This window comes from Emys orbicularis, chromosome 1 (assembly GCF_028017835.1).
Source record: "Emys orbicularis isolate rEmyOrb1 chromosome 1, rEmyOrb1.hap1, whole genome shotgun sequence".
Taxonomy (NCBI): domain Eukaryota; kingdom Metazoa; phylum Chordata; order Testudines; family Emydidae; genus Emys; species Emys orbicularis.
This window is the reverse complement of record NC_088683.1, coordinates 69,960,476-69,988,170: the sequence shown is the minus strand read 5'-3', so window position 1 is coordinate 69,988,170 and position 27,695 is coordinate 69,960,476. Positions and strand designations below refer to the sequence as shown.

The window sequence follows — 27,695 nt, the reverse complement described above, 5'->3', positions numbered from 1 at the left end:
CACTTAGGGACTAATTTAATAACAGAGAGTAATGGAGGCAGCTTGTACATTGTCCCTGTGGAACGTGATAATAGAGAAATTGGAGTGGGTTTACTGGGCTGTGCAACCTGATACCAGTGTAGCTTTTTGTTGCAATTCGGAGGTTATGTTATGGGTGGCTAAGTTTGCTGATGTCTGCAAAAGCCGCACATGGACATGAGGAGACATGAATTTCATTTCAAGGCTATCTTAATCACTGAAGAGCTCTAGTTAGTACAGAGTCAGAGTTTCCCAGACCTGGTTGTGGATCCTCGGTGTCGGCCTGGCAGAAAGTCCCAATCAGATGCCATACCCAGGTAAAATGTCTGACAGGAGTGTGGAGAACTCATATACTATGCTGTGGAAACAACCCACCACAGCTACCACCACCTCTTCCATCTTATCCCGAACCCTTGCAGTGATGGCTCGAGTCCCACCTGAGCTCCTGGAGTAGACAGGCTCAATACTGCAAACAGTGAGAATCCCCAGAACAATCCCGGGGTAAAATCGTAGCAAAAATGAAAACTGAATTGACCCCAGATTAATATTCTGATCCCTTCCCTTCCCAGTCTAGGGAGCGCATCCAGCACCGAAAGAAGTTCTAACAAACCTTTTATAAATGCTTTTCTCCTTCTCTTGGTGCTTCTCCCTTTATTGAAGGTATCCCATAATTCTGGGGTGGAGGTAACTACTACAAGGGTTGTGTTTAGTAAACTATTTTGGGAAGTGCTGGAGTTCCAGGCTCCACTGAACCTGAGGTATCTGGCATGAACCAGATTCATGACTCATGGCTTCATTAGAAGAACTTCCAAAATCCACTTCTGTATTTGTGTAAAAAGAAGGTTTTATTTTCACCTATTAATTTGGGAGAGCCCAGGATGGGGAAGGTGGGCAGATGTAAGTGGTCACTCTATTATTTATATTGAAGTAGCACCTTGGCGGGGCGGCAAGTTTGTATAATTCTTGGTGGTGCCCAGAACGGGTCCAAGTCCTGCCCCCCCAACCCCCAACACCTGCCTTGTAAGCCGATATATATTTTTTAAAATAATGTAAAAATGGACTGGAAACAGTAAGCGTTTAACAGTTTCCCTATCTTGCACTATGTGGGGGTGGGTGGGGGGGATGAGGGCTCTGGCTGGGGATGAAGGGTTTGGGATGTGGGAGGGGCTCAAGGCTAGGGCAGAGGGTTGAGGTGCGAGGGGGTGAGGGCTCTGGCTGGGGGTGCAGGCTCTGGGGTGGGGCTGGGGATGAGGAGTTTGGGGTGCAGTCAGGCTACCCCGGGGCTGGGGCCAGAGAGGAGGACTCCACAGTCCCCCCCTCAACCTGCTCCCCGCTGGCAGCAGTGAGCTCTGGGGGAGGGGGACCTCTCTCTCCCCCCGGCAGCACACTCACCCGGCACCATCAGTGCACCTGCTCCTAGGGACTGGGCTCCTCTCAGGTCCAGGAAGCCCCCTCGCCTCCCCTGTGGTGGCTGCCGGGGAGGGGGAGGGGAGGGCTGCCATCACGTGTGTGCCTCTTCCCCTCCTCCTCAGCCGCCGCCTCAGTCTGCTGCTGGTGCCGCTCCCTTTTGTAGCCAGCAGCGGCTGGCGAGAGAGTGCAGAGTGGAGCAGCAGGGCAGCCGCCCACTGCCCAGGGTGCAGGCAGGGACACTCCGGGGGAGGCACGCATGGGGCCAGGGGAGAGACCCAACCCCGAACATTGGTAGAGCTGAGCCCCCATGCCCTGGATTTGCTGGAGCACGGGCACCATGGGCCCATATAACTTGCCGCCCCTGCACCTCAGAGCCCCAGTCATGGAGCAGGGTCCCATTGTGCTTCACAATGTACGGACCCAGAATGAAAAGACAGCCCCTGCGTGAGACATAGATTGTAAACTCCAGACAAGAGACCACAGGAGAGCACAAGGAAACAATGAAATAATATTGGTTAGCATGATAGGGAGCAGTCTCCACAGCTGCCTAACTGGCAGGGAATCAGTGCCCCATTTCACTCACAGCAAGAGCCCTTAGCAGTATCTGCTAACTGAAGATGCTGTGCCCTGGCCAGATTTCCACTGAATAGGTGGGTGGGGTGCAGAATTCTGTTCCCTGGAGACAGCAGCCTTATGTGCATGACAGCAGGTTTCATAATTTTCCCAGAGACAGGACAGTAGAGAAAAAAGTATAGAGCAACAATTAAACTTGTTATGCAAATGAAGAGAAATTGTTGAAAAAAAATTGTATTCCCCGGGGAAATGATGCCTTTAAGGCAAAGTAAAATTAAAAGCAAGAGCCTTAGTATGAGGACGTATTCACTAATGTCTACGGGTCTATGGGTACTATAATACATTTGTCAGGTAATGCTAGTGTTCCTGTGGTCATTGCTCTGAGATAATGGCCAGGCATGGGGAATTAGCATTTTATGTATAAGTAAAGGCAACCTGGGTAAATAGCAGATCATATCAGTTAGGTCCTGTCCACACTGGTCAAAACAACATCTTAGCTCCTTTCTAGTAAACTATTCAAACACTATCCTTAGAAAGGAGACAACACAGTTCACTTGGCCTACATAGACAAGGGCTAACCTTGCTGGAAAACTAGGGATGTCACAGCCAATATCATAGTCTAATAAACCAGTTTATAGCACATTTAAGTCCTGTCAGCACTGGCAAGGGAAAGAACATAGACTCCTTCTGGTAAAAAACATCCATATTTAAATATAATTTGTTAGAAAAGGATCCCACAGGCTTTCCTTGTCCAGTATAAACAGGGCCTAACTGCACTTCCCTGCCAAGCATGGAAGTAGCCCTGAGCACATCCTACTCTTGTTATCAGGAAGGTAGAAAAACATACTTGACTAGGGCTTACTTCATTATGTCACATGAGGCTTAATGTTTTGCATGGGTAGCAACAGTAAACTGGAAAGCTGCTATAAAGATCAGTTGTGCAGAACCCAGAATGTCCATGTCACAGGAATTTCTGCTATTTCAAAATTTGTTTAGTTCTGAATCAGAATGAAATTAAATAATTCTGCAATTTCCCAGAAAATTTTGGAAAAATTTCAAGTTTTAAGTCAATGGAAACATTTCATTTTTATTTCAATATTTTAATTTTTTCATTATTTTAACAGTATGAAATAAAAGCTATTTCAAAACTAAAAGTCCATTTTGATTTGGAAAAACGGAAACATTCCATTCCAAATTTGTCAAAACAGAACATTTTGACATTTTTTGAAACTTTTTTTTTTAATTTCTTTTTGAAAAGAAATGTTGTTGATATCGACATGCTCCTATAGGAATTTTCAGTTTCAACAAAATGCCGTTTTCCAGTGGAAAAAATTTTCATTGGAGAATTTTCCAAACCCGCTCAAATAAAAATCTTATGAAAAAGATCACATTCCCATAACAACTGACATGGCTTTTTATCTCCCTTGGAACAAAGGTGTTGCAAAACACTCCATGTTTTACCATTCAATGGCATCTGAGTGTAAGACCCTCTTACTCCTTTGCAGATTTCACTCATTTCTGACACCTCCCTCCCTCTTTTCTAGTGTCAGTATGTCTATTTACATCAGTGTGTGAGAGATGTGTTAAGAGCAAGAAAGCTACGCAGTGAACAAGAAAATCCCTTGTTTCCAATATATGAAAATGTGAATCCAGAGTATCACAGAGGTAGGTAGGACAAAGTTATTGAATTATAAAGTGTTTCAGATTCACAATTTAATAGCCAGGGACATATTGCATTATCTCTTGCCTGGGTTATTATAACCTCCTGTCAGACTTTCTTTCTCACCTCTGCTCCCTTCCACTCTATCCAAAATGCTGGTGCTACAGTTGTCTTCCTCTCTTGTCACTCTGGCCATCTCATTCTCCTCTCCATTGGCTTCCCCATTAAATCCCAGCTTCAACTCCACACCTACGTCTCTGATCTCATTTCCTCCTACACCACCCACTCACACCTTATACACCTTCCAGTGCCGTCACCTTACTATGCCCTTTAGCTTTCTTTCACACTCTTGCTATCTTACACACTATTAAGATGTCCCCTATGATAGGAACAACCTCCAAGCCTCTCTCCTCCTCATTAAAATTCACTCCACCCAAAAAAATTTGCTTCCTCCTTCACTTCACCAACTGTCTGTTCCTGGTTTCCCTTGCATATTCTTACCTCACATCTCACATTTGTCTGGTCCATTTTACTTATAAGCTTGTTGGGAGAGAGAAAATGTTTTATGTTCATGAAACACCATGTGTATTTCCAGTGCAACACAAGTGATTTTTAACAGTAATAAGTGACATTTGTTTTCCACTGTTGATGACCTATCTTCAAAGCCTGGCTCCTTTCCCAAGTGGAAAAGAATTTGGTGATCTGACTCCCACCTCCACATGTGAGAGGCCAAAGACTGAAATAACAGGAGTTGTACAACTCCTGACTGAAGTGTAATGGCGGAGCTGTGAGTGGGAACTTGCTCAGTGCCTCCCTCTTGTCATACCAATCGCTAGACAGTGCTGGTGCTCCGCCACTTCTCCACACACCATATTCATCTCCTAAAGATGAAAATAAAACAGACTGGTGATTTTTCTAATCTGTTTTCCTTGCTTTCAGATGCTGTTTATTCGAGACACTAAGAATGTAACAGACACCTGCTTTTGTGATCAGATCTGTTAACTTTGTGTGAGTGAGTGTGCGTGTGTGTGTGTGTGTGTTTCATGCACTAGAGAAGTGCCAGACATTTCTATTGAAGCTGTGTATAATTTATTGGTCTGGTGATTTTTTTAAAGATATATAATTTAAGTGTAATAGATATTATTGTATATAATTGTATTTTGGTGTTATGTAAATATGTATTTTTTCTATAATGTTTATATTAATATTAAGCTTCAGATAATACTATTTTTCCATACTAAAGTTTTTAGGAACTTTTCTACATAAACTATTTTAAACTGTGTGTCAAAAAGAACTGCTGAGTTTGGAATAGGTTATGTATTGGCACTTAATATACAAGAAAAATCCATTAAGGATAGCCAGCCTTTTTAGCTGACTCAGTGTTCACAAGATGAAATAAGATACATGTTAGATAAAAGATAGTAGTCCTACATAGGAATTCTAAACTTTAAATTGATTGCTGATTGCTTGTGATTTGATCAGAATGGATGAAATCCACAATGCCAGGGCACTGCAATGTACCATTTACCAAAAGCTCATTAACATCCAAATAAAAAAACGTCCACTTCACTATGAGCAACTGTTGCACTGTAATCTGAATGTTAGTGAAAAAATATTAACATATGTTGCCTTGAAGTTTAATAGAACTCGTCTTTTACTCTGATGGGAGGTCAGATTTAGATTTGACCTGCATGACTACGTAAATGAATGCATACAGCAGCCAAAGACAATAAATAAACTACACATGCATTCACCCGGACTGACATGCAGAGACTTACTTCTGTGAGGATGCAAAACCTGGCAATTTTTATCACTCTTGAAAACAAAAGTCATTATCAAGAGAGTTTAAAGAGTAGGCTGGGCTGGAAAACATCAGTATAGACCCCCCAGGAATATACAGATTTACAGATGCCAAAGATGGAAACAGTTTTCACAGTAATAGTGGCATTTAAGCTGCCATTGCTCTTTATTGGAGATCACTTTTCCCTTGAAGATACTGTAATCTGACCACTCCAATCAATAGCATTTGTTTCTTTGTGTTTATAAAAAACTCACTTTGAATTAACAGGAAAGGGACTGTTCACTATTAAAATATAATGAAAACTTTGTTTAAAGAACAATCCTTTCCAAAGGAGAAAGGAAAGGCTTGGTAGTTCGGCCTGCCTTCCGATCTCCTCCCACACAGGTTATCTGGCGAAAGCTTAGCCTGCCACAAGACAAAACTTAGAATATTTTTGTTGAAAGGAAGGGGCAGAGCTGTTTGGAGGAGAACTTGTTCAAATAAGCCTCTGATGCTGTAAATTCCCTGTTCTTTGGCATGTCAGTACCCCCACTGCAGGCTGTGTGGCCCGTAGAGTTTAATACTGTCGTAGCCAGCACTTCAGGAGAGCCCCAGCTGTGAGGAGAAAACAGCTCCTGTTCCACAGAATTAAAATAAAATCATGTATTAGGGTTGAGAAGAAGGAACCGAGCCCCAGGTTCCAGGAAGAGAGAAGGACATAGGCCTTTATTTTGCATCTCTGCATGCTGGGGCTAGTCCCTCCCTGCTGCAGAAATACCCATGAAGGTGACAATGGAAGAGCAGAGGAAAACGCCAAGGCTGCCCTTGCAGAATTTTCCTCAAATTTTCCATTCAGTGGAGTGGGTGCGTTTGGCCAACACAGAACAAGCAGGGATTTCTACTCAGAAACACTGCAGGTCACCCAAATTCCGCTAGATAGACAGGACCATCCCTACAGTCCCTGTGCCTCTCCACTCACTCTGGCATCCCCTACTCCTTACCAGACACCCTTCCTGCAGCTGCTCCAGAGACCTCCCTTTATACAAGGTTTCACAGCTGCTCAAAAGCTTTAGGCTGCTTTAATTGTTTGGACAATTTTGTATGACAATGACTTTGATTCCCTGGCCTGTGGACCCCTTGCTTCACAGGTGAACCCCCAGACAAACAGAGTTTAGCCATAAAGCAAGTGCGTGTGCGCGCACACACGCACACTCTCACTCACTCTCTTGCTCTCACTTACTTTATCCATAAAGCCACCACTAGCCTTCTTTGTGTGCGCTGGAGTCCATCCTCATCTACTTCCCTGCTTTTTGCAGCAGTGACTGAAGCATGAGGTTAGTTACCATCAGTACAATTACACTTTGAAGGAATATCAAATGTACCATATACATTATTCCTCACTAGCTAGTACCATGTCATTTTTTTCTGCTAAGGAACTGAAACCTGTTCAATAGTGTACGCTTGGCGGGCACGAGTCAATGATTGTAAATGGTGTATATATGTAGTTCATGGTTTTCAAAAGCCTACAAAGCATATTCCTCTTTTTAAAGTTGTTTTCCCGCCGCTATGCCTTCAACGTGCACAGATCAGCAGCCAAAACATGATGTCCTAGCCAAAGTCTGTTTTCATCATTTCTTTATGCTAACAGTACCTCTAGGTCATGAACTTTTTCCTCCCGTCATTTAATAAAATGATGAGCAGCCCTCAACACTCGCATACAGTGCTCTTGAACAGCTTCCCATTTCTCCCTAGATATGTGACATTGCACACACACACACACACACACAGTATGACTGGTTCTGCGTGCTAGCTAATAAGCTGACATATTCATATGGAGCCAGTATAACTATACTGAGAACAAATAAATGGCAGAAGCGCTGTAATATTTTTGGTGCAAGCCACCAGTTAGTGTAATTAATTATATTTATTGTGCCTTGAAGTAGAATGCCAGAACCGATAGGGAACTGTTAAAGCAAAAAGGCTGGACTATAAGGAACTGCAGTACTGAAGAAAGACAGCTGTTAAGGAAAATAATCCTCAACTGAAGATTTGTATATACTGTATGGCTAAGAATCCCCTTCTTGATGGTTTCCAATTGTAAGGTTAAAAAGCAACACGCAATGTTGTTAACCCTTGAGCTAGGATTTGCACAGTTGGGGCCCAAGCTTCTAAATCCCTCTTCCCCTCCCCCCCCACCCCCCCGATGTGACTAGTCCAATTAATGGCAATGGGACTATTTACATGAGCAATGACACTTACGTACATCATCATTTGCAGGACTGGGCCCTTCGTTAACCATTTTTTTGATTGACAGGTATTTAATGCAATTGTGATGAATTGTTTTAGTCTGTGCAATACCAATGCAAGGCCTACTACCTATTTTAGCAAAACCTTTCATATAACATAGCTAGAGATTTAGAGAAGAGGTTTTTTTTTTTTTAAATTACAACTAGGTCATTGAAATAAATGATTGCAATAGACACACTGTGAAGATGTCATGAAAGTGCAACTTTATAAATTATATCTGCTGCTATAGTTATTTATATGGCTTAAATGTGCTTGATAAATGCCTGCCAAAAAAAGTACTCCTTAGGCCGCTACATAAAGAATTTCCCTTCAGCTGTAGTGCCCATAAAGACCTAAGAGCGGCTTTGTGTTCAGTTTACATAATATGCCATGGAGTTAATGCTGTGCCTTGGAAAGCAAAGCGCTGCAACAATAGACAGCAAAGTGAGACCAAGTACAATTCAAAGTTACTATTCCTAAACTGGGTGGCAATGGCCTGAGAGTTATCATCTGGAAAAAGGGGGGTGGGGGGGTGATCTGCGGTGACTTGTCCAAGAGCCATAGATTGTGTAATACTGAGGTATGGCTTACAGCAACTGCATGTCTTTGTACACAATGCACTAGCCATAACTAGCATGGCTCGCAATTGCATACAATTAGTTGCCTGTCTGGCAATGCTTCAAGGACATTCAGTTGTGTGAATAGGCTGAAGCATAAGATGACAGTCATTTTTGTTGATGACCCTGTGCTCAGCTTCAGCCTTCTGAGCATTGTAGTCTGGGTCCCATTGTCTCTGGAGGGTGCATCTCTGAATTAAAGATGAGGTTGCACTAGCAGGCTCCCTGTGGCCTGTTGTCCTGTGCCCATCCGCTTTCTAGCTGGTGTAGTGACACTCCTGTGGCACCACGCTGCACAAAGTAAAAGCAGCTTATTACTCATGACCTAGCAGATCAATGAACTAGATAAGATTGGTCTTGTTGAATGACTGTAGCAGAAAATACATATGACTATGGACTAATGTGGAACTGTGGTATAGAGTATCAGTAATGCTGGGTGAGTAATTTGCAGGTTGGCTTTTTGTTTGTTTGTTTCATTTGAAAGCTAAAACCATATAGTAAGTCAAGTCAAGTAGCTGACTGTAGAGTGTCCTTAAATGGCACACTAGTTTACATTGCTAAACAATTTTTTTTAAGTCATAAATTCTGTGCCTGGGTGAAGGTTCAGAAAAATGGCTGCAGAAAATATTCCATTTTCATATGCTATATAATTATTCATATTTGTGTTTCTAACAAACACTAGGTGAGCACAGAACTATGCTACTATTGTTTATTTATGTATTTGTTATGTATACTTTTATATTTTTAACGCCAGTCTACAAAGCAAATATATTTGAGTGTATTTTACACATCGTTCATGAATAAAACAGTTCATTTAAATTCATGTCCTCGTCTTCTATTTGACTGCTTTTGCATGAGGGATTTGTGTTGTCCTGCTGTTTAGGGAAAAGGTCATAAGTGAGTTTGATTTTTAAATGAGACAGTCTTCAGAGAACATTAAATTCATCAAAGACTGTTGCCTTAAATTTTTTCTGCGCGACTGTGCGCGAGCGAGAGAAGTACATACACCATATGCTATTGGGTGGCGCTTGCTTTTTCCTCCCAAATACTTTTCTCTTGGCCGTTAGTAACCAGTGTGCAAATCTCTTATCCAAAGGTCATTTTTTCAGCTGTAGTGTAGCTCAGGTGCTTGAGCTCCTGCTCTTTCATAGACGTGCCACAAGGCACCGGTACCAATTAGGACAGAGCCTCAGCTAATGTAAATGGACATCACTTCATTGACTGCAGTGGAGCAACATAAGTTTACACCAAGTTTTGAACCATGCTAGTTAACAACTAGCTTTTTTGCCTTTAACGACAGTATTTTGCTTGCAGGCCTAATATTACTAAGTAAGTCAAACAAGTATTTTAGCTGTGTTGGCCTGTATTTGCAATTTGCTGTTAAGAACAGGCCGTTCTGTTTATTTGAAGGGAATAGTGACATTTGGCTACCATTTGGTATTCACCAATGCCGCTAAAGCTACTGCTACACGCAAAGCAGGGGGTGTGATTTCCTGCTTTCATAGGGAGACCTGTACTCGCTCTCATTGAGCTAGTTCACTAAAAATAGCAGTGTGGCCACACTAGCATTGGCAGCGGCTTCATGAGCTAGTCATGTACAAACCCACCTGGATCCCCCCATGGGCATGCAGTCATGGGGGCTAGCCCAGGCCGCCGCTACCTGTGCTACTGCAGCTAAACATCTATTTTAACAGTGAGCGTTAGCGTGAGCATGTCTGCGTGAGATCGGCGTTGCACTCCCTCTCCCCAGCTCCAAGGGTAGCAGTAGCCATAGGTGATGTGTGGGGACGCCTAAAAGTCAGCTGGAAGGTCTATGCATGAGATACGGGGCTTACCTCTCAGTCACACTCTCTGCTGAACCCCACACATCTACAAACCAGTAGCACTGAGGCACTGGTAAAAGGCACTCTGTTCCATAGCTTGGCAAACGTCACTAATGTAGCAGAAAGGAATAAAGCTTAATCTTGCTCTAGATCAATGGGTCTCAACCTATTAATCATTGTGGGCTGCAGGTTGAGAACCACCGCCCCCTCTCCCCTCCCCCACAACCCTCCTCTTACATACACTGCTATGCCCTGTGCCCCTAGCCCAGAGACCCCTCCACATAGTGGGGCCAGACGTGGCCCCTGGTGGCAAGGCCGGGTGGCAGGGACCCCGGACCCTGTTGTGTGAGGCCGGACGGCAGCCCCAACCCAACCTCGACCCCCGCCGTGCAGGGCCTGCCAGCAGCCCCAACCCTGAACCTTGCTGCTAACCCTGACCCCTGCCATGTGGGACCGGCTGGCAGCCCCGACCCTGGCTCTTGCTTTGCAGGGTCAGGCAGCAGCCCCGACTTGGATGCTGGTGTGTGGGGCTGGGCGGTAGCTCCGACCCCGGACCCCACCGCATGGCAGCCCCGCCCCTGGACCCCACCACCCTTTAGCACACAGCAGGGCTGCTCTAGATCCCTGTTGGAAAAAGACCCAGCAGGACTACATTATTTTGTTTCTGGACTTTAAAAATGTAGGTTTCCCAGGACAGGGCAACTACAGAGAAAATATTACCAAAATCCAATGCAAGCCCCAGAGCACGGTCATATTAGCTTTTTATAGAGATAGGATGGAGCACTTTCTAGCCTGGGCATCACACCTGGCTGCTTGCTAGGTGGCCTGTTTCTCATCCCTGTGCTGCGCTACTCGGCCTGTGTCTAGGTTGGTCATTTTTTCCTTCGTAGTCATTGTCATCTATGGCAGCTGGTGCACCAAACCTAGGCAGAGCCATGACTGTCACACACCTTGTTTCTTGCTCTTCTTCATGGCAAAGGCAATATGTCAGTGAAGAGCGTCAGATGTTACTAATGTAGGGTGACCAGACGTCCCGATATTTCGCAGCACTCTGTTTCTTTTATTTTTTTTTTGCTCTGCCGGCGACCCTCCCCCCCCCCATGTGTCCCGATATTTTCTTCCTCTCATCTGGTCACCCTATACTAATGAAGCCTTTATAATGCCCTCATTTAAAGTACATCTACATACTTTAACTCATGGAAAAACCCTTTCAGTTCCAGTGAACAATGCCACCCCGCCCCATAGCCCTGTGGCTAGAGTACCCATCAATGAGATGCAAGCCCTCCATTCAAATCCTAAGTCTGGCTGAGGTGGAGCGGGGACTTGCACGAAGGGCTTTCAGCTGAGTGCGCTAACCATTGGGCTAGATGATAACCTGGGTTGGAGGTGAGCTTTCTCATTTTGCCTGTTGACGATAGTTCACTTTCTATAAAATACTCAAATAGGCATTGGGCCAAGGCAGATGAATTGAATATCCCAGCATAGGTGCTGGAATTAGGGGTGCTTCTGCCACCTACTCCCGCTTCACAAGGTTTCCATCATGTACAGGGTTTACAATTTGGTTCAATGGCTCACAGCACCCCCGCTGTCCGAATTGTTCCAGCACCCCGTAGCCCAGTGCTTAGGGCACTTACCCAGGAGGTGAGCAACATGGGTTGCTCCTTGCTCCAGCTCAGGCAGAGTAGGGACTTGAACCCACCGATGACTCAGGGCTTTCTGCTTGGCCTGCCATGTGGGAGGGGAAGGGAAGGGCCTCCGCCCCAGCACACTTGGCCCCTGTACCTGGCAGATGGGCCCAGGCTGGAAGGTCACTTCTCACACCTGTGCAGAGTGGCTGCCTGAGAGCCAGGCTGGAGAGGCAGCAACAGGCCTACCCCACCTGGGCCAGGCTGCAGGGGCCAGGCTGAGCGAATCAGAGTCTCCTCCCCCCCCCGCCCCCCGGCATGTTTCTGGCTCATTTGGCCCCTGTCCCTGGCAGCTGGGCCAGGGGGGGCGTGAGCCGCTGCCCCAGCAGAGCTCTCTCTCTCAGGCAGCTGCTGTGCCGCACAGAGCAGCGACCTGGAGCATCCAGCTTCGGCCGCTTGAGAAGGCGCCCCGTCCTGCTCCCCGCCCGGGACCAGCTGCCAGGGAGAATGGCCCAACGTGCTCGGGGAGGCACAGCAGGAGAAAGACAGAGCCCCCTTCACCCCCTGCAGGTAACATAAGAGCATGGCAGCCCCAGGCTGGGTGTGGGGGGGAGGTGGGGGTCGCTGGGCAGAGGAGACGTGGGGTGGTCACACATCTTCCCGTTCAATTGTGCCCATCTCTCCCCCCCCACACTAGTGGGGGGCACAAGTTGTCTATGTTTGAACCTGTCGCCCCCATATTCAGGGGCAGTGTTCTAACCATGGGCTATTAGGTATAAGGGGGGAGGGCTCTTCCTCTATAGGGCATGATCTAGTGGAGAAGCTCTGAGCAGGGCCTCATTGGGCCCTTCAGGGGTTTACCTAGCTGTAGGTGCCTGCTGGATTGTGTGTGAGCTAGGCAGGTGTCAAGATTCAGGCAGTGGGGTGCACATACCCACTCAGAAATTTAAGCGCCTGGGGTATTTGACTGACAGAGACGTAGGCACCTACCAAGTTAGACACCAGCTTATCAGGGGTTTTGAGGCTCTACATTTTGGATTTAGACGCCTAAATCCCAGCATAGATAGAGCTCTTAGCCCTTATGTGTAGGGTTAGTGAGCCCACTGTGCCTTCAGTCACAGCCCCACACCCAAACAATTACCCACTCCAGAATCCCTCCATCTTCTCCCAGGTGCGATGGCTCTGTGCTCTGAAGAACATAGGAGCTCCCCGTGCTGTCACTCTGCAGCCTGCCCCTCCCTGCACAGTAGAACTACAGTAGCTAAACACCAAGCTGTTTAAGGGGTTTACTCAACTTTGCATGAGAAATCTGTGGCTGACCTCAGGTAACCAGACAGCAAGTGTGAAAAATGGGGACGTGGGTAATAAACGCCTATATATGACAAAGCCTGACTGTCAGGATTGTCCCTACAAAGTCAGGACAGCTGGTCAGCCGCTGACCCAGGAATTGAACCTAGTTTCCCTGCAGCCTAGTCCACACTAGCCTAGCTACTTGGCCATCCTTCCTACCCACTTGCAGCTGGTAAGCATCAAAGATTTTCAACAGATGTGGGAGCAGTGCAAGACTATAAAGGCTCAAAAAAGTGAGCTAGTTGTTAGGAAGACCCCGCCTGCAGGAGAACAGCAATGAAAGGAAACAAAAATGGATGGCTTTAAGAGCGAGCCAGTATGAGAGACTATCCGAAAAGGAGCGAGTGGAGAATGCATATGGCTGATATTTCAGTTGCATTTGCTTGCATTTTCACAGAGCTGGGGGCTGTGGTGTAGGGCTACAATAGCAGAATTCACTTTGAAAGTTTTAATAGATTAAAAATATGAAGATCTTCTGAAGAGCTTTTATAAACAGATGCCGGGGAAGCAGGATTGGGCCCTGTGGCAAAACACCCATTGACATTAATGGGAACAGGATTGTGGCCAGAAAAAGCAATTTGGTTTTATTTCCTATCCTACTGCGAGTAGAGAAATATGAAAAGAGCAAGGGGGTTAGTAGCAATACAGAGGGGAAAGCCAACGCCTTCCTGAAGAAAAACACATATCATATACTGTGTAGTAATGGTACCAGAATACATCTCAGTGTAAGCTGAGCTATACCGTAGAAGTAATTACTAACAACTAATTAAATGCAGAAAAATAAAATAAAGTTTCTCAAATGCCGCACACTGCTTGGGAAGGAAAATGTAATGCAAATAAGAGAGAGAGACAAACAAGTTCACATGTTAATTGGGGGCATTTTAATTGCTTGTCACAGTGATTTCACTATTGTTATTTTAGACTAAGTAAAAATGAAGAAACACAGAGGTAACAAAGAAAGTTATTCAATGTAGAAAGCATCAAACAACATGAGAGAATATGGGCTCAAGATGTGATAAATGCAACCAGCCAGTTAGCTTACCACTGTATCTGAAAGATGCCTGGAGTCAAAAGAAAGAAAAAGATTTTTTGAGTATCAGACGTTTAGCGAATGAGCTAACAGAAATTGAATCCATGCAAGGAAGGTTGGGGAGAACTAAAAATATCGAAGCAGATGTTGAGTTCTCTCAACTCCCCTTGACTTTTAAATGAGAATTGAGGATGTGCAGCATTTCTCAACATCTGGCCAAACTTGGCGGGAACAATATTCACTCTTTACAGTGTTGGAAACAGCAATAGGAAGAGTAGAAAACCCATCACAGCCTTGTTTTAACAAGTTCTTAAACATGTGAGTATTTCCATTTGCCTCAGTGGGACGAGGCTTAAATGCCTTGTTGAATCAGGGACCACATGAGGAAAAGTGCAACAATCAGGAAATTTTGGGCCTAATTCTGCCACCTTATTCATAGTTCAAATACCTCATTTGGAGCTCAGTGAGACTAAAGACAGCCTGTGAACTACAGGGATGCGAGAGGTTAGGCAAGTAAAGGACAACGGGTAAAGCCCCAAAGCACCTCCACAAACAATATTTAAATTGACATTTTGATTGAGCTTTCTTCACCAATCAATACAACATAACAAAACAGTTAAGCTAAGAGCATGAACAATTACAAATAATATGTGACATACAACCCAAGGCCAAGGAGAATGCGTTCTTACTGAAATCTCAGTACTGGCTGTGATTTTGGCATTACCAACAAAACCCCAATGACTATATGCAATTGAGCGCTGATTCTCCTCCCATTGAAGTGAATGGCAAAACTGCCATTGACTTTAGTGGGTGCAGGATCAGGCCCTTAATTGGTAACCAGAAAGTGGGGGAAACTAGTTTTTTTTTCAATAAAAGTCCCCTATTGTATAGAACTACTGTGCACGTACATATTATTATTTGTAGCATGGTAGGCAAGACGGACACAAACAAAGTGGGGAAAGAGATAGAACATACAAGGGTATAATAAATACATGATGGCAAATGGACGCAGAAGAGGGGGGGAAACTGTCCCCTTCTGCAAAGAATAAAAATAGTAGATTTTAAAAATAAAAGTAGAATAAAAGAGCAGTGATCTCACATTAATTTGCATGTATTTGCTAATCAGAATGGTGACTGTGAAGCAGGGAGGAATTACAAGGTATTACATACAAGTGACAATTGGTTATGGAAAGAATACACAGATGTCTTGTGAACTATAAGACAGAACACCACACATGAGAGGCTAAGAAAATTGGGGAAGAACTGGGGAGGCCAAAGGGTGTTGTGAAGCCACGTATGCCCCTCAACCCCAAGCCACACTCTGACACATCTGGGAATCTGATCCAAGATATTTTAAACTGCGGATTAGAAACTATACTTTTGGGAGGACTGGATTGCTCAGAGGATTATAAATGGGCTATGGCCTATTTTGCTGCTAGATCACCAGTTCAAATCCGTTTGCATGCACATCCAAGGGAAGAACTTGACTCACAATGTTTTATATATATATATATATATACACACACACATACACATACACACACACACAGAGCAGACAAACATTCCCTTACCTACACCTGCTCATTTTCGTTCCTTCTCTATTACTTAACTGTGTAATTAAATTATGCAACTCAGGAAAGTGTTTTGGAAACCAGATGGTATGCAAGATGCTATACAAAGTAATGTTGTATTTTAAAGTTTTATTGCAGGCCACACTCTCCAATCTGGTTGGTATGTGGCCACGGAATGAATTGCTTATTAAAGGCTGCTTGTGTGATAGTTGTCTGCTAGAGAAAATTAATAGCCCTTGAGCCTCCAACTTGATATTCAGAACTGAATAATCAATCACACATTTCACAGAGTACTGTTGCAAATCTTGTTCTGACCGCACAGAACAAGGGTCCAAGCTTGAAGTCGATGCTGACATCCAAGGCATGGCAGATGTCATGACAAAGAGGGAAATTGGTTCTTAAAGCAAGAGATCACTGAGCCAAACGACAAACCACGTGTAAGTCTGGAAAGCCAGGGAAAGGCACAGCAAGTGAGGATAAATAATATGAAGTGGGAGAAGCTACAGTACAGCTCTGAAGGTGAGACAGTAAATTCGTGAGCCCTTCCTTGGGTCCTCCATGGGCTTTTAATTTATAAAGCTGAAATTCATTAGGAATAAATTTATAAATATATATTATAACTACTCTTTTATCATTTGTTTTCTTCTGTGCAGAGAGGGACTATAGACCTCTAAATACTGGTACCGTATTGCATACAAAAGAGTCTCCCTTCCCCCACCATTCTAAGCTCTTCTTGACATTAGACTGATTTTCTTTACATGTATGAGCACTGGAATAGTTCTACTGGGGAGAGCAACAGCAGGTGAGCTAGCGTAAACCAGTTGCCCATATCTGTCAGCATTAAAACACCTTGTCAGCTAGACCTAAGCACGAAGATTAAAATGCTAGTGAGCCAGCCAGGCTTCCACCACTGATGGAGCTGCACCAGTGGCAGCACTGGTGGGAAATTAAAGAAAAAAGTCTACCAGATTCACAGCCTAGGAAACGGACCCGTTGCTGACATGAATTGTCAGCACCAGGTCCTCCAGAATCAGGGTTGAGAATATAGATGGGCCAAAGCTCTTTTCAGGACCAATACAGTCCACCAATTTGCACAAGTTTCAGTCACGCGGTCTGAAATGGTGCTGTAAACTGTTCTCTGCCCTCTCTACAACAGTAGTTAAAACAATGTCCGTGAGTTAGGTGGGACCCACTATTGACAACCATTATCAGCAGCAGGTCAATATCCTAGCATAGATGGAGCTAAGCTGACTTCAGTCTCAGAGAGGCTCATGTGCAGAGAGAGTCTAAACAGCTAAGCTAAATAACAGCAGATGTTTAGAAAAGGGATAACAGACAAATGTGTGAGTCATACAGTGCATGTAACAAACATCATTAGACAAAAAAGGAAAGGCAGCATTAGACCGAACGGTAAGAAGGGAATAAAACAAAAGCAAAGGAAGCGTACTGTCTTCATTCCCTACAAGACTGCGAGTGCCTCCCTGGCTAGTGTTATGAACACTGCAGTTTCAAAGTCAAAGCCACATACATATCTAAAATGCTGTGTTAGATGGAGCTTTTGCTCTAAGGTGAAACTGGCAAGCTGGGGTGTTCTGCTCCTTTGGGAGTAGCACATCTGTGAATAGTGCAGGTGTCCAGTGGAATGGGCTGGGCACTCCACAGCGGCACTCGGAGGGCTCAGGGGTTGGGGTGCACCAGTTGCTAACCTGTAGAGGGACAGCTCAGCCTGCATGTGCTTGTGTTGCCTGCGGCTGGAGTTGGGAGGCTGACACATACACAAAGCTTCCTCACGCTAAAGGCAGGTTGTAGCAAGATGCCTTGCAAACCTGGGTACCCCTGGGAAGTGTCACACGGTAGTAACAGGGCTTCTTTAAATTGAGATTAGGTGTTTTTTTAAAGAGAGCCAAATTATCAGAATTTCTTTGTGATACAGTAATTAATATTACCAATGCCATCGTTTGACTCAGTTTGAGAACGCTGCAAGCCAGTGAAGCATAACGCTTGCATAGAATTTTAAATTGATCAGTTAAAATAGATTTTTTGGCAAATTTTAAAAAAGAATCACTAATTTGATGTTTGATTTTTTTTTCTGAGACATCACTAAAACCTCAGCCATCTTGATAACCAACCCAGAAAACATAACCTAAGGGAAGGATTATTAGACAGACATGGCTGATAGAGAAACAATACAATGATGAGGAACGCAGCTTGGTACAGAATGTCTTAGTGCTTGTCTTCACTATGGGGGTAAGTCGACCTAAATTACGCTACTCCAGCTACATTATTCAAGTCGACGTAATTTAGGTCGATTTACCCCGGTGTCTTCACTGTGCTACATTGATGGGAGCCGCTCTCTGGTCGACTTCCCTTACTCGTCTCCGAGAGCTGGAGTTCCAGAGTTGACTGGAGAGCGCTCTGCCATCGATTTAGTGGGTCTTCACTAGACCCGCTTCATCTATCCCTGCTGCATCGATTGCAGCAGCGTCAATCTCCCCGTAGTGGAGCGAGCCCTTAGATAAGAGGTGGGCAAACTATGGCCCGCGGGACCCTCCTGCCCGGCCCCTGAGCTTCTGCCCCGGGAGGCTAGCCCCCAGCCCCTCCCCTGCTGTCCCCCCTCCCCCGCAGCCTCAGCTCGCCCCGCTGCTGGCGCAATGCTCTGGGTGGCGGGGCTGTGAGCTCCTGGGGCAGTGCAGCTGCAGAGCTGGGGCCTGACCTGGTGCTCTGTGCTGCGTGATGGCATGGCTGGCTCCAGCCGGGCAGCGCGGCTGCCTGTCCTGGTGCTCTGGGTGGCGTGGCTGTAGCGCCGCCAGCCAGTGGTGCTCCAGGCAGCGCAGTAAGGGGGCAGGGAGCAGGGCGGGTTGGATAGCGGGCAGGGGAGTTTGGGGTGGTGGGGTCAGGGGTTGGGGATGTGGATAGGGGTCGGGGCGGTCAGAAGGCGGGGAACAGGGAGGTTGAATCGGGGCAGGGGTCCCCAGGGGGCAGTCAGGAAGGAGAGGGGGGGTTGGATGGGGTAGTGGGGGGCAGTAAGGGACAGGGGTTATGGGGGCAATCGGGACAGGGAGAAGGGGTGGTTGGATGGGGCAGAGGATCCAGGGGGGCAGTCAGGAATGAGAGCAGGGGTTGGATGGGGCAGCGGGGGTTAGTCAGGGGCAGGGGTTCCGGGGGCAGTCAGGGAGAAGGGGTGGTTGGATGGGGCAGGAGTTCCAGAGGGGCAGTCAGGAATGAGAGGAGGGGTTGGATGGGGTGGCGGGGGGGTGGTCAGAGGCGGGGGTTCCGGGGGCTGTCAGAGAACAGGGAATGGGGGGGATTGGACGGGGCAGGAGTCCCAGGGGACCGTCAGGGGGTGAGAAATAGGAGGGGGCGCATAGGGGGCGGGGGCCAGGCCACACCTGACTGTTTGGGGAGGCAGAGCCTCCCCTAACCGGCCCTCCATACAATTTCGGAAACCCAATGTGGCCCTCAGGCCAAAAAGTTTGCCCGCCCCTGCCTTAGATGATTAACAGCTAATTATCAAGACAGACAGAGCTCAGTATCAATGAATGCAGAATGTTGAGGAGTTTGGTAAATCTTTGCCACACCATTCAGTGTGTGTGTGTCATCAGTATGATTAAGAAAGAAACAACAAAGTGAAAGGGGAAAGATGTGCGTTATAAATGAAGGAAAGAAGGAAATGAGACTATTCTCAATCCATATAATTAAGAGACATAATTAAAGTTGAACCAGCTTCCATTATAAAGTCCTAGGTTGGCACACGTATCAGTTTGGCATGGGTTCTAAACCATCACATTTACTCTAAAGGTAAAAAGAGAGAGAAACTTTCTTAAAACTTTGCAGGAACAAACCATTTTTGAGTAATTGGTCATTCAATATAACCCTGATTGGAAATGCTGACTTTTATCTAACTTTTCTTTGTTTCAGTTTTGCTCAAAAATGGCTTGTTATTGCTCAAACTTCCCATATAGTGAAAACTCCTTGACAACTCCTGCACCTACTGTAAATTAAGAAAATAGGTTATGATCGAGCACATTTATTAATGATTTCTTTTTGTGAATAGTTTTGGGCCCAACTGATTTCAATGGGAGTTAGAGACCCAGTCCTGAACTCGTGGATGTCAGTTGGCAGTTTTCTGCCATTGAGTTCAATCGGAACAGGAGCAATCATTATGGATGAAATTCACTGCTGTGCAAAGGGCCAGTACAAAGTCGATGCATCACTTATTCCCACTTTATTTTCTGTTTAAAAGTGTAAGTAGGGCTTAAGTAGGATGTAAGCCTTGTGCTAGCCTACTGCACATGGTGAATTTCACACCTATATAAATATGTTGTCCTCTAGTGGCTTGTTGCAGATTAGAAACAAATTCAGAGCACTTCTAGAGGTGACAGTTAACAGAGATCGCCTTAAACACAAGGGGTAAAAAGAGCCTTTGATTTGGTTGCTAGAGGACCAAGATTCCAGGCCTGACTCTGCAGGTGTATGCTATTTGATTATGGAGAGTTAAGGTTGCTTCCACGGTCCCATTATAAGGCTGATGTTGAGTCCTTCTCATATTCAAATAAAAAGAAGAGAAAAATCCAAATGCTTTCAAATTTGTAAGTTGTTAAACCACATAGTCAATTGTAAGGTGTTCTGAGCTCTTTGATTAAACTGAATAAAACCCCCAGGGAAATGTAAAACATAAATGCCACGCAGCCGTGCGTAATCTCTATATACACATGCAAAACCCTTTGGAAAAAGAAACATTATCCCCTTAATCTTGCAGCTGGATCCCTGCAACCCAGGGAATCACACCAAAGTCATGGGGCTCTGCCACCTGCACAGACGCAACTGCAGTATCAATGCCGGTTAAAGACACAAGCTGATCAGCCGCAAATGCAAGCCAACATCTATCTATCATATCCTGATAACCATGCACACCTTTCCTGCCCAAACTCCAGATGCAGAACTATTCTAAAACTAACCTGTCAAGTGATAGCTCTGGTAACTGCCTTCTCCCATTTAACAGTATGACTTTAAAGAAAAACATGCCAGAATTGACACACAACCACACCCAGAGTTAAGGTGTTAATAAAATATGCAAATATACTGGAAAGGCGACTCGGTTTCCCAAGGAGTGGGTGATTTCAGTCCTAGACACCAATTCTTCTACATCAGAACCATGTATAATTAGCTTTGTGCCATAACCACTCTGCGGTCTACTATCAGTCATGGCTCTTCTTTTAGCATCTCTGCCTTCCAAGTAGCTTCCTCCCACTGCGTCTGTATTTGCTGTATCCCTCCTCCACCACTTCTAATTTATTAGCTCATATTTTTCAAGATATAAAAGGCATTTTATCTCCTGCTCCTATTTCTAACCTGTTGTGGTCTCCTTTGTATTGTCTATCACTTGATGTTCATAACTCCTCCAGATTCTGTATGCTTTAAAAATGCAATTAATTGACTCTTTCTGTTGCCTTTCATATAATAAAGAAAAGCAGCTGAGGCACTTCACCACACACCTTACTGCAGCTGATGTATGCCATTTACTATTGCTTTGTGTTGACAGTTCTTCAGCCAGAACTCCATCTTTCATTGCTCGTAGCCAACCTGATTTGAATTAATTTTTCAAATGAGATCTTGAACCACAGTATAAAATGCTAGTTGTTTTACTTCATGTATAGTCCCATTATTCTCTAGGTTGGCTGTAAAAAATGTAATCGGGTTTATTGGACAATATTTGTTCTTAATAAATCCATGCCATTTGCTGGTTGTGATTCTGTTATCCTCGAGGTATTTTCAGATTAATTGTATACGGTCCATCATTTTAATAAGGATTGAAGCTAGATTTCCTAGATCTGGATGGATTGATTTAATGTTGGTACGGCATTTTCATTTTTCCTTTCTTCTGATACCAATTTTTCATGACTTTTCAAAACTGATTGCCAAGTGTTCAGTATATTTATTAGGAAATCTTCACAATCTGGGATGCATATCATCTGACTTACTGACTGGTGTATATTCAATTGTCTTCTCTGCTGCTTATAAATAGCATTAATTCTGATTGTCCAGGCCTGTTTTCTTAAACAGACTGATTTAAAGGATCAGTTCAATAGCTCAGCCATTTTAATGTCATTCAGAATTTTATCACCTTCATTTATTAATGGGCCCACATCCTTTCTAGCATTTCTTTTCTCCCCGATCTAAAAGTCCTCTATATATTCCTTAGCCCTTTGGGCTAGCAGTGAGTCTACTTTTTTGCTGTCCTGATGCCCCCCAAGTCTTAATTGCATTCTCATTTAGCTCCATCCTTCTCCTCCATTTCTAGTATGGGGTTCTCTTTTACCCTAAGACCTCGGATTGCTCTCTCATGAGGATACATTCCTATCAACAGAAGCCTAGATTTTCAAAACAAAATTCAGCAAGGTTCTAGCCTACATCAGATATTTCTTGGCCTGACTTTGGTTAACTGCTTTTAGGCTGTATCATTCTAGGGTTATTGGGTTCACAGGGGGTTACATCAATTACGTCTCTCACCAGAAAATGAGCAGTGTCAGTTTGTTCCATTGTCATGACAACACTTCAGTTCATTAATGTTTCTTTTTTATCCTTACTCACTCTTTGCTTCACAGTATCAGTCTCCTTTGTTATTATTCAACTGGAAGTAATTGTCGGGTATTTTTGAGTTAAGAGAAGGCTCGTACTCTATTCCCTTCCGGGATCATTTAACAAGCATAGTCAATTTTGAACTTGAGGTGGCTCTCCAATTTTAAGTCTCCTCTCATCAAAGCAGACATTCCAGTGCTCAGTGATTCCAAAATCTTCCTCTCTCTACCTTTGATACAGTCTTTGTTTGGTCTCAACTATCAGTTTTTCCTTTTTCACTCACAATTGGCACTGGAAAGATCTCTAAGATTATCTACTTCAATCCCATCTTCCAGTCTTTTATCCCAGGACTCAATAATCCGCCACTGTTCCACCAAATCTCTCTTTGGTATGTAATGTAAACGGTACTGCTCCTACGGCATGCAGTTACAAAAATTAACTTGTTTCAGAGTAGCAGCCGTGTTAGTCTGTATCCGCAAAAATAACAGGAGTACTTGTGGCACCTTAGAGACTAACAAATTTATTAGAGCATAAGCTTTCGTGGGCTACAACCCACTTCTTCACAATGGCACCAATTAGCTTGGCTGAGCGGGCAAATACTATCCTGCAAAATCAAAGAAAGTCATAGCCATGTGTTAAAACGGATACTCTTTAAAACTCAGCTTGCAGCCCCACAAACTGCCTGCAGAGAGGCCCAGGCTTTGCATATTAGCCTCTTGTCAAGAGCCAGAAGGTTGCATATGAATTTATATATATAAATTTTAAAAAACCCCACAATCTATAATATTTACTTATTCCCTGAAAAAGGACTAGAAATTGCTTCTTATTTCAGCCCACCAGCAAGAACACCCAGGTTGGATTTGTCCTCAGGCTGCAGTTACAAAGACAGGGAAACTTCACTGGTCTCTGAACAACCCTGCTTTGGCATTCCTGGATTTTGAGAACAAAATGAAAGTACTAACTTTCTTTGAGACCTGTTCTTTCTGAGACTCTCTTCAAACCATAAGAATTCTGTCCATTTAAACTGCTTTGCCTAGGAAACATGTCAATTGGTGAAAGCTAGTATGCAACATCGAACCAGCTTGTGAGAATTGATTTTCCTATACTATTTCTAGAGAGCAACAAATGAAACTCAAAGCCAGAATGATCCAAAAAACTATGAAAGAGCATGGCATATATTTTATACTGCTGTATATTATTAAAATAAAGACTCTTCCTCAGCAGATCACCCTTTATATAAACAGGACCAGAGAAGCTTCTAGAAGTCTTAGGCTCCTTGCCTTTCTGGGAAATTTATTTTCAGGATGATTAATCTATGCATTGCAGACTCTTTGGAAATGGGTTGTGCATTTTTTAAATGTTTATTTCACATACAGTTATACAGTATGATGAATCATTCTATTTACTTTTCTCATTAGCTTTTTAAATTAGGGTTACCATATTTTAATATTCTAAAAGGAGGACACTCCACGGGGCCCCGACCCGCCCCCAGCCCCTCCCCAACTCCGCCCCTTCCCCAAAGTCCCCGCCCCAACTCCGCCCCCTCCCCTGAACGCTCCGCCCCCTGCTCCTCCCCCTCCCCTGCTTCCCACGAATCAAATGTTCGCGGGAAGCCTGAGGCAGGTAGGCAGCAGGTAAGCTGGGGCTAGGGCGGTGAGGGGGGCGCGAGGAGGCACGGCCCAGTCTGGCCCCCCCGGCCGAGCGGCTCCCTCCGGCGGCCAGCCCCGGCCAAGAGGCTCTGGCCCCGGCGTCTCCGGCCCGGCTCGGGCCCTGGGGCGCCGGCCGAGTGGCTCTGGCGCTAGCGACTCCAGCTCGGCTCGGGCCCCAGAGCCCCGGCCGAGCGGCGCCGGCCGGTGGCCGAGCAGCCCCAGCCCCGGGCCCAGCGGCTCGGGCCCCAGTTCCAGTTGAGCGGCTCCGGCCCGGCCCCGGCCCTGGCCGAGCGGTGCCGGCCGGCGGCTGAGCACGGCCGGCCCCAGCGGCGCCGGCTTCGGCCCCAGCGGCTCCAGCCCAGACCCAAGCCCCACGACCCCTCCCTATTTTCCCGGACATGTCCAGCTTTTTGGAATTTCCTCCCGGACGGGGATTTGAGAACCAAAAAGCCAGACATGTCCGGGAAAATCCGGACGTATGGTAACCCTATTTAAATCTACAGGATGTATGCATAATGAATAGAAAATGGTTTTCTGGACTATGAGATTGCAAACCTCCATTAGAATGATACAACTGAATTAAACACTGCACATGTAGGCAATCGCTTTTGTATCAGAACATCGGTTCATATGGTACACCCCCTACCCTCTCCCAGGGTTAGGCGTAAACATCCAGTCTGAGCCATTCAGCAAGGCTGTGATCTTCCAAGACAGTTTGATTGATTACATAATCATTCTTTCCAAGGTTTTCTTGTTCATGTTTTTTATGCTTTCCATTGGTACAGATGATAGTTAAACTGACATTTCATCTTAACAACTTCTTTAGATGACAAAATTAGGGAAGGCTTTTGTTTTAAATTTAATAGAGGCTTGGCAGCTGCTCCATGCTGAGGAAAGGGACTGCTGATTTTCATGGAAATTAAATATGGAAGCAAACCTACTCCATGTTTTAGATGACTTCAGCTATGAAGTTTCTGTCACTTCTCTTGGGAAACTATTCCACAGTCTAATAGGTTACTTATTATAAACCCCTCCCTGATGCTTTTTGCACTATTCTAGATAATTCCTTCTGTTTCACCTAGGTCCCTCAAATATTTTAGACAGTTTAAAGTTTGCAAAAATGGATATTTGTTATTCAAAAACATGTATTTACAATACTGACAAAAGATCTTTAGCAATCCACTTCTTTTATAAACATGCAGTCCACACTATCCCAGCATCTATATTATTCCCTCACTGGTATACATTTAAACATTTTAAATACATCTATTACTCTTTGTGTCATGGATAGGAATTACATCTCTTGCTGCCAGGGACTTGCACTTCTTGAAGTTTATTTAATCGCTATAAAGAATGGTCCATTTGCTAGGGATTTAAAGACGTTTAACCTATTTTTCCCTTTGGCATCTCCCTTATTAAACCAAGATCTTTCCTTTTGCTCTGTCATCTGGACGCTGGAGGATAAGCAAGCTATATAGACCCTTTGTTGTACCAAAAGCAGAGATTTGTTTGATATGCCTCACAGTTGTAGGTGTACATATATGGTACTGGAAGGATAACTTCTGTATGTCTGGAGCTGAGGCAAAGGACTACAAGAGGACAAAAGAGGTGAGAGCAGCTTTAAAAATTCCATTATACTTCCACAGCATTAGAAACTGAGAAAATCCAGTCACATCATCTTTATGGTGTCTAATTCTCACCAAAGGAATTAACCACTCTGTGAAGGTAGGAGTATCCAAATGACTGTTTTGTTGTAATGCTTGGCTATCACATTTCGGTTGATTAGGGCCCAGCTCACAGTCCATTGGAACGGGCTATAGCTTAGGCCTTTGGTGTATGCCACTTTTTTTTCTGCTGGTGAGCTTTAGTGAAGTCCTCCCTCACCACAGATTACACTCAAGAGACCAGAATGTTGTCTAAACCGGAACTCTTTATTGGTAACCCTGTAACAACCCAACGCAACACAGCTCACACAGACCACTGCTTAAGTAGTTCAAACTCCTGCTGCAACCTCCCGCTGGCTCACCAGAGCTGATTTTTGAGCAGAGGCCCAGCCTTAAAGAGACAGACTATGCTCTCAAATTCCAACCCATTATGCACAGAACACACACTTTACTCAAAACGGGCTATATTTACACTACAGAGTGTGCATGTTTACTTTTGAATGCTACGCAGACAGAAGTGCCTCTCCTGCTCATGTAAACTGAGTTAAGCTTCTTAACATAGCAGTTAATTTTTCTAATCCACCTCTGAATGTTTATTAATTTATTACAACTACAAAAACATGCAAAACACAATGTCAGAGAAGATGGGCTCAAACAAACAAACAATGTTCAAATCATTTCATATGAGGTTTATAAAAAATAAGCATAAGAAGCAAATGGATTTGAATATTATATAAACAAACTGGTGCACATGAAAGAGAATGCACATTTTTTATAAAGCTGTGCACTGGAGAGCATGATGAACCAGAGTCCTTCAAAGTAGTGGCAATATAAATATTGATTGAAATGGAGAACCAGTCTGATCTGCTTAAAATTAGATGCTTTCTTAGCAGGAGATCTCTGGAGAATATGCAATAAGTATTGGAAAATATACTAAGCCAGTGGTTCTCAAACCTTTGTACTGGTGACCCCCTTCACATAGCAAGCCTCTGAGTGTGACCCCCCCTTATAAATTAAAAACACATTTTTATATATTTAACACCATTATAAATGCTGGAGGAAAAGCGGGGTTTAGGGTGGAGGCTGACAGCTCACGACCCCCCGTGTAATAACCTCATGACCCCCTGAGGGATCCTGACCCCCAGTTTGAGAACCCCTGTATTAATCCAATAGGGAATCAATAAAAACAATCTTAAGGTAAGAAATCCCGAGAGGCAGTCATCAAGAGTAGGGATTAGATGGAAATTTCTATATCACCAACGCAAAGGCTGTGATAGAAGAATTAATTCTTTCCTCAACTATTCCACAGCCTGTAGAGCATGCTGGAAAAAGACTTACTACCTTTCTTTGCTTTCCAATTGAATTCTCTATGTTTACTCATGCTGCAACTGCTCTGCAAGATGAAAGGTGATTTAGTATCATCCTGGTAACTGTGATTTACTCCCAGTGGGGTCCGCAAGTCTAGCAGGTTTACAGTTGTGATGTCCGAACAAACTCAGTTTGACTACAGGGATTCAATTCACGCCTTACCTTTGCTCAGGGAATCAGCCACACAATTCAGTCACAAGAGCTTTTACAGCAAAGATAGAGAGGATTTAGTTAATCTGGATTTATGAGAACCAAGCTGCTGCCTCAAACTCTGGATGAATCTCACCACATTTTTCTATCTCCTTTGGAAAAAAAAAAGATATTTTAATGTGCATCAAATAACGATTATATAGACTGCCTGTAGCGAGTCATTCCCAGTGGGTGTCAATGGAAACATATATAAAGTGGGCTTGCCACTATTTCACTCAAATGGCAAAATTGCCCAAAGACAGCAATTTTCTCTGATTTGCAGTGTGACAATAAAACCCATGGAATGGTTCAGTTTGTTGCTAAGGTAGTGTGTTGCTAAGGCAACAGGATTGCAGCACATGAAACAGAGGTCATGAAATCTAGACACTGTCACTGAATAAAAAGATATGTCCTCTGCTAACTAGCAGGCTTGTATTTTCAAAAGGTGCCAAACGTCCATAGGCAGTTTGAAAAAAAATCACAACCTGCATTCATCATGGCAA

The 27,695-nt window shown here is 44.4% G+C and overlaps 1 protein-coding gene across 1 annotated transcript in view; it reads left to right on the top strand.

Annotated features, from left to right (window-relative positions):
• The window catches only part of PTPRB (protein tyrosine phosphatase receptor type B), an 87,141-nt gene extending 82,518 nt beyond the window's left edge, over positions 1 to 4,623 (top strand). The window contains exons 33-34 of the mRNA XM_065413720.1: positions 3,546 to 3,666; positions 4,601 to 4,623. Of these exons, the coding sequence (XP_065269792.1) occupies positions 3,546 to 3,666; positions 4,601 to 4,623 (144 nt within the window). The remainder of the gene's footprint in view (positions 1 to 3,545; positions 3,667 to 4,600) is intronic.
• The last annotated feature ends 23,072 nt before the right edge of the window (positions 4,624 to 27,695 follow it).